Raw genomic sequence first — 7,173 nt, forward strand, 5'->3', positions numbered from 1 at the left:
CCACACCACCATCTCTAAGGATGAGCTGTGGACGCAGATTGCAAGCAGGGGAGGGTTTACGGCCTCAAATGTGTCTCCGACACAACTACTCTGTAATTTTTCGATGTTGAATTTACTGCCAGCAAAAATGTAGGCATTAGGGAGTAGGTTACCCTGCTCAACCGAAAACTATTGTTGGACCTAGAGCGAGACTTACAGCAGCACAGGATGAAATACGCAAAGCTGAAGGCCCACTACCAATAAGAGCGAGACAAGAGGAGATCAATTGTCTCCAGCAGACCATCGACCACCAGTAGTTCAATCTAGACCAGGAGAAGAACACGGTCACCGACATGTAGTCCTTCGTGCGAGAAAAGCCGGGAAGCAGCTCATTTAGCGGTGCACCAGTCATACCGTCTCTTCCGCTGCATACACGTCATCCTTCATCTGATTCTTAGTCGCGAATGCCATCAACACCACCCGGACCACAGGAATATAATGGCTTCGATAACAAATAGAGAATAGCATAATATATATGAACGGCGTACTCATAATTAATTACATGATGAAGCAGAAATTCATTGTTTAGCCTTCAGGAAAAAATCATAAACCCATCCATCATAATGTTCACAAACTCCAAGGTAAGATCGATTTTCTTTCATATATGATCAAATTCAGACTATTCTTCGTAAACTTTTGGATGAATCAAAACGAAGCCAACTTATTTTTTAAAAAAGAAAAAATCAAAATCAAAAACCACAATCAAAATAAACAATTCGATGTGGAAAGTTGTAGCCACATTTCACAAATATACAAACCCAAAATCCCATCTACGTAGAAAATATTAAAAGAAAGAAGCTAAGTATTCACATTTTGTTGAGACATGATATGTTTCTTCTTGATTTTAGACGGCTCCATGGCGTGGCATTCTCTGCACGCCATCACAAACCACCGAAAAATTTTCCGGCCAAATCGCAACCGCACCTTCTTCTCCTTATTCTTCTTCTTCATCATCTTCTTCTTCTTTGTTTTCTTGTCTTCCTTCTTCTTTTGCTTCACCTCTCCTGTTCGTTTCTTCGAGGCGTCGCGATTCAACGCGGGCACTGGCGTTAAATACTGCCACCTCTGCGAGCACCCATACACCTGAGGGTGAGCTGAAACCATGGTCCTCTTCCCCATATACACGCCTTTGCATGACGGCGATGCCGATGAAGACAACGATGAGAGCTTGCTGTGGAGCAACCTTCTCTCTGAGCCGTCACTGGCGCTTGTCCTTGCGCTGCTGCTGCAGCTGCTGCTTCCCCTGCTGTTAATGCTGTTGCTTCTAGAAGACATGAGAGAGTCCTTGCTGCTGATGCTGCTAGTTCGGCTCGTCGTGGAAATCGAGTGGTGGTGGTGCTGGAATAAAGGGAAAGAGTGAGGCTGGAGACGGCCATTGAAGAAGAGGTGATCTGCTGGTGAGGTTCTGCACGGATCACTGGACGGTGAATCCGGCGTAAGAGACTCGAACTCAAAGTCCGAGTCTGGATTTGGGGTGCTTGGGAACGAGAAGGAGTCGCCGGAGCTGCTCTTTCTCCGGCGACTATTCATGGTGGCTTCGGAGTGGGTTCCTTGCTTCATTGACCCGTGTTTGTGTTTTGGTGACTCACGACTGTACCTATATATACATACTAGTTCCTTTCAAGACTTGAGATTATTATTGGTGTAAATAACTTGGGACATGTGGAGTGAAAGAGGCTCTTTGTTGATATTAAATTAATGGAGGGCTTTATAAGGTTGGTGTAAATAATTTGAACCATGGATGCCAACTAAACCTTCAGCTTAAGAAATAATATTGCCATCTTTGGATATATGTACCGCAATGATGTTGTTAACTATCATGTGTGTGATCTGTGATGTGTCACAAACAAGTGTTTGTCCGTATCATATGATGGGCACAGTGTGTCGATGTTATTACTAAGAGAAAAAATATCTCTTTTTAAGATGTTAACTATTTTAAAAATTTAATTTTACCATATATGTTCAATTACGTAATACTGAATCAATAAAAATAATTATTTTATATATTAATAATGTAAATAATCATATAAAAAATAGATGCGATTATAAAATTCTAAAATTTATATTTTTAATGTATTAAAATTAAATTCTTATTTTAGATATTAAAAAAATGACACATGCGTTAATATGTGGCGTTATTTTTATCTAAATAAATAAATATTATTTTATTTTTAAATAAGTGATCGTTTTAAAACTTTTATTAAATTAAGAAAATTATTGAAATATTTTGAAATAATAAAAAAAATAATACTCAATTATTTGGTTCTTAAATTTATACGTCAGGTTCAATTTATTCTTTTAAATTTTAATTGCCTGTATTTAATTTTCAAAATTCATAAATGTGACTCATATTAATTTTTAAAATAATATAAAATAGTCTTTTAAATGAGTACAATAACAATTCTCTCATCTCTTATTTCATGATTAATTCGAATAGTACAAATAAAAATATGAATAAAAATAGTAATATATATTACATTTTTTTTAGATAAACATTTATTTTCTAAGGAGAATACGTGTTTTTTACACACAATATATATACCTGGGTTATGCTATATGTACATTAAAATTAGCTACCAAAATTAGTCATTAGTATAAAATACATGCTGAAATATAAATATACATTAAAAATAAATTAAATCACACATATATTTATATACAGATACATTGATAGCTGATTTTAGTAGTTGATTTTGATGTACAAATAGCATTTATATATATATATATATATATATATATATTCCATTCTCGACGATAAATCGATTTGATAGCTTAGCTTAGATATTGTTATTCATGATATTATATTGGTTCTATTTGATATCATCGAGATGTGATTTAGACCATTGAATTTGCTGACGAAAGATTTAACTTTAAAAGAACCACCATTTTAATTTGAATTTAATCCCTTCTCTTTATTATTTTACGTTGCAGTTTTTGTTTAAATACATATATTTACATCTATATTTGATTATTTTAACTGTATCTGAAATTTTAAATAGAAATAGAAATAAATGTGAGTTGGTAATAGGCAATTTACTAATAATTATTATTATTATATAAATGAATTTTCAATTAAATTAATGAATGATAAGGATCATGAAGAGGGAATAGATCACATGCACTTAATTACTTCTTTTCTTTGTCACAAAAAAAATTGATTCACTTAAAAATATATATGAAAAAAGATCACACTTAATAACAATAATTGTTTAAAAAAATTGAGAAATCCATTTTCCCACAGCAATAGTGGTCATAAAAATTAGAGTTATCTACTTAATCATTTTGCCTCTTGGCTGTTAAGGTACATAAAATCCTCAGTGGATTTATTTTTCAATAATTCATTGTTTATCTCGAGTATAGTGAAGAACTGATGAACTACACAATAATAATCTTAGTCAACTTGCTTTTTGGGATTAAATAAATTATAGGACACAGAGTCCCAAATATGCCCTTTCCAATATACTTGAAAAAGAAGGAAAAGAAAAAAAAAATAACAAAGTAGCTAGGAAAAAAGAGGGGGTCAAGAAGCAACTAGAACACTACTACTAATAAATCTATGGCATATGGTTTGATCAATAGTCTTCTTCCGAAAGACCAACAAATGGTGGGATCACTAATGTAACTTTCTTTTGCTGAAGGAAGCAAAGCCAAAGACCCCTCCTACGGTCTAAAAGAAAAAGAAAATGGGATTGAAATATTTGGAGGTGCGTGATTTTAATGATCAAAGCTTCATTTGTTTGCTCCCAAACCAACAATGGGATCAAGCAACTATTATAAGAAAAGAGTCCTTGTCTCTTATTTAGGTTTCTGTGGGGTAACCAATGTCCAATGGGCCATTTCAGTTCATCATTATGCCTTCGGGACCACAGGTCAGCCAGATTCAGTCTTCAATATTTTAAGTTAGTGAGTGATTAATTAGTAATTACTATGTTGGATCGTAACCTTGGATATCTCCACCGTGGAAAAATAAAAGGATAATTCTAATATAATTATGTTATAGTGATTACTAGGATTATAATATTTTAAAAAATATGATTAAAATTAAAATAATATTTTATTATTGTTAAATAATATTTTTTAAATATAATATTATTAAAATATAAAAAAATATGATTTTTATTTTAATAATATTTATATAATCACCATATTAGAATTCACCAAAATTAAATATGATCTTTAATGTGGCACACTTTTTATTTTCTATATGGAGGTGTGGGATGAGTTGAACACCGTTATGGAGGAAGGGAGAGCTTTACATCTCTGTGGTGTTAGTGTATGAGGAAATTGGACCCAGCGATTGGGAGAGGGGTACTCGGACCCTCCGAGTTGCATGCAATGAGGCGGACCGTCCAATTTCTGCTTAGGGAGGCCACGCGTCGCTGAATGCAAGCTCCCCACAAACGGTGCCCCTTTATCCCAACCAAACCCACTGCATGCGTACCAAACGAGTTCAGTTTCATTTCCTCCCTCACCAACACACTTGAACTCCATCTTCTTCCTCCCTAAACTTTCTGGGCAGCAGCTGTGCGAGGAACCCAAGCTAAAATGTCCAAAAAAATTAAAGCTAGAAATGTTAATCGTCCGGAACTCCACATTATAAAATATTTGAGCTACTCTGATTATGTAAGAATTTTTTTTTAAATCTTATTTATTTGTTGCAGATTTTTAATTTTTTTTAAATTTAGTTATATTTATGTTTAGTTGTTAGGATATTTATGGTTGTTAAGAGTTGATCTGAAGAACATATATATGAATTAGTGTATAGATTTATTGATAGAAATTTAAAAATAAATTTTTTAAATAAATAAGGTGTAAGTGTAGTAGTTTATGATTGTTAAGAGTTGAGCTGAAGAACATATGTATGAATTAGTGTATAGATTTATTGATAGAAATTTAAGAATAAATGTTTAAATAAATAAAATGTGTAGTGGTTATAATGGTCAGAGTAGTTTGAAATATAATAAATTATAAAGAAAATAGTTTTTAAAAAATTTTGGAATAAATTTAAAAGTTATGGTTATTTGTAGAAATTTTGGAATATATGTTTAAATAGTACTTAGAATATATATATATATGTTCAAATGTGGTTAGTTGTTGTTTAGATTCCTTTTTAATAACAGATTAGAAACAAAAAAATTAATATTAGAAATTTTTGTAATTAAAAGCGTTAGAAATTATAGTTGTTAACTGTTGCAATTAAATTCAGAAATATAGAAATATGTATTTAAATAATAGTTACATAAGTGGGTTTAAATATAATTAATTCTTGTTTATAAATTTTTGTAATAATTTCTGTAATTAGAGTTAAGAAGTTAACTGTAATGTTTAACTTTAAAATTTATGGTTATATGTTTAAATAATGGTTAGCAACATGTGTGTTTAAAAATAAATAATTGTTGTTTAGACGTTTATCCAATATAATAGAGTAGTATTAAGAATGACATGTTAATAATTTTTTATAATAGTTTTAGATTTAATAATGAATTAGGTAACTGTTATAGTTAATTAGGGAACTGTTATAATTAATTATAGTTTTAGTTGAGGTTTGACTATTATTACATCAGAACAGTATTAGAAACATAGAAAGTGAAAGTACGTATTAGAAACATAGGCTCCATGTACATTAATTAAAATTTGAGATGAAAATGTTATTACTTAGTAAGTCGGATTCAATATAATTATATTCTTTAATTAGCTTTTTTAAATTATGTATGATAGTTGTGTAATTTGATTCGTGCTTTTGCTATGTTTTTGTAGGCCTCACGAATGATGACATGTGATCATCCTGTCCATCCGGATAGGTACGATGAGAGAGTGGAGGAGCATCTACGATCAACTGGGTTTTACCACGTTAGTCAGATTGGAGTTGTTCAATGCCAGAAAGCACTAGTAAATGCTTTGGTGGAAAGGTGGCACCCGGAAACGCATACCTTCCATCTTCCAGTTGGTGAATGTGCCGTGTCACTGGAAGACGTGGCTATGATCTTTGGTCTTCCGACTGAAGGCCTTCCTGTGACTGGCATGACTTTGAGTAGTTATGAGGCATTAGAGGCAGAGTGTCTGCATCAATTTGGGGTGGCGTCGAGAAAGTCGGATTGTCGAGGAAGTGGCATAAAACTGACGTGGCTACGAGATTTAAAAGAACGGTCACAGTTGACCGATGAGAACAGTATACAGGTGTATGTTAAGTGCCACATCATGTTGTTGATCGGTACGATCCTGTTTGGAGACAAGTCTGGGGCATCTGTCCACTGGAAGTATCTGCCTCTGCTGAATGAGTTTGCTAGTATTGGACAGTATAGCTGGGGATCAGCCTGCCTAGCACACCTGTACAGGAGTTTATGCAGGGCCTCACGTTTTGATTGTAAGGAAATAGATGGTCCGCTTACACTTCTACTGTGTTGGGCATGGATGCGCCTACCATATCTAGCACCGGTTCCTAGGGAACCTCGCAGTTTTCCGCTTGCCAACAGGTTAGAATATCTTATGTTTAGCTTGTATCTTCATGTTTAGAAACCAATTGTGTTAATGAGATGCGTTATATTAGGTGGCGAAACTGGGAGCGTGGAGATAGAGTCTATAGATATCATAAGCTTGCTCATTTTCAGAAGGCGTTGGATGAACTCCAGAAAGGCTAGGTGTGTTTGATATTTACATTGCATGTGGTTCCGGTCTAGTGATTTACTTTTTTGGATTTTAATTATTTGCGTGCTTTACTGTTACCAGTTTTGTTGGGTTGCATATTCTGCTGAACGTGTTGATCCGGATATAATTCCTGCTGAGATCTACATGCACTCAGTGATTTGGAGTGCAATGGTGCCATTGGTATCTTTTGAGTGTATCGAATGGCATGCTACCGACAGGTTTAGGCGTCAGTTTGGTTTTGTTCAGGGAGTTCCTCATCAGGAACGGAGTCTAGACCGCGCACACGGAGAAGTGTTAACTGGTCCTAAGAATCTGAACTGGGCCACAGCCACGACTCATTCATTTTGGGTGATGCAGTGGACAAACAGGTATAGTCACGTTCTTACTGATGACCCCATGATGCCGCAGCAGCCATTAGATACTTATATGTATTGGTACCGTTCAAAGTATGGTGATCACTTGAACTTGTCGGATCTTGCGGTCCAATAG

At 34.2% G+C, this 7,173-nt stretch overlaps 2 protein-coding genes across 2 annotated transcripts; one reads left to right on the forward strand and one right to left on the reverse strand.

Moving 5' to 3' along the window:
• Nucleotides 1-603: 603 nt before the first annotated feature.
• LOC148570237 (uncharacterized) lies at nt 604-1,848 on the reverse strand. Its single transcript, XM_088509654.1, has one exon. The coding sequence runs from the start codon at nt 1,597-1,599 to the stop codon at nt 838-840; it is 762 nt and encodes a 253-aa protein (XP_088365780.1). The 5' UTR covers nt 1,600-1,848; the 3' UTR covers nt 604-837.
• Nucleotides 1,849-5,808: 3,960 nt separating this feature from the next.
• Nucleotides 5,809-7,173, forward strand: LOC107632910 (serine/threonine-protein phosphatase 7 long form homolog). Its single transcript, XM_088506918.1, has 3 exons — nt 5,809-6,512; nt 6,587-6,614; nt 6,766-7,173. Exons 1-3 carry the CDS (start codon nt 5,809-5,811, stop codon nt 7,171-7,173), a joined length of 1,140 nt encoding a protein of 379 aa, XP_088363044.1.

This window comes from Arachis ipaensis, chromosome B3 (assembly GCF_059453495.1).
Source record: "Arachis ipaensis isolate K30076 ecotype BB chromosome B3, ASM5945349v1, whole genome shotgun sequence".
Taxonomy (NCBI): domain Eukaryota; kingdom Viridiplantae; phylum Streptophyta; class Magnoliopsida; order Fabales; family Fabaceae; genus Arachis; species Arachis ipaensis.

Coding starts and splice junctions, on each gene's coding strand:
- LOC148570237 (XM_088509654.1), bottom strand. CDS start 1,599: ATGAAGCAAGGAACCCACTCCGAAGCCACCATGAATAGTCGCCGGAGA.
- LOC107632910 (XM_088506918.1), top strand. CDS start 5,809: ATGACATGTGATCATCCTGTCCATCCGGATAGGTACGATGAGAGAGTG. Junction 6,513..6,586: donor AGTTTTCCGCTTGCCAACAG/GTTAGAATATCT, acceptor GCGTTATATTAG/GTGGCGAAACTGGGAGCGTG. Junction 6,615..6,765: donor ACTGGGAGCGTGGAGATAGA/GTCTATAGATAT, acceptor TACTGTTACCAG/TTTTGTTGGGTTGCATATTC.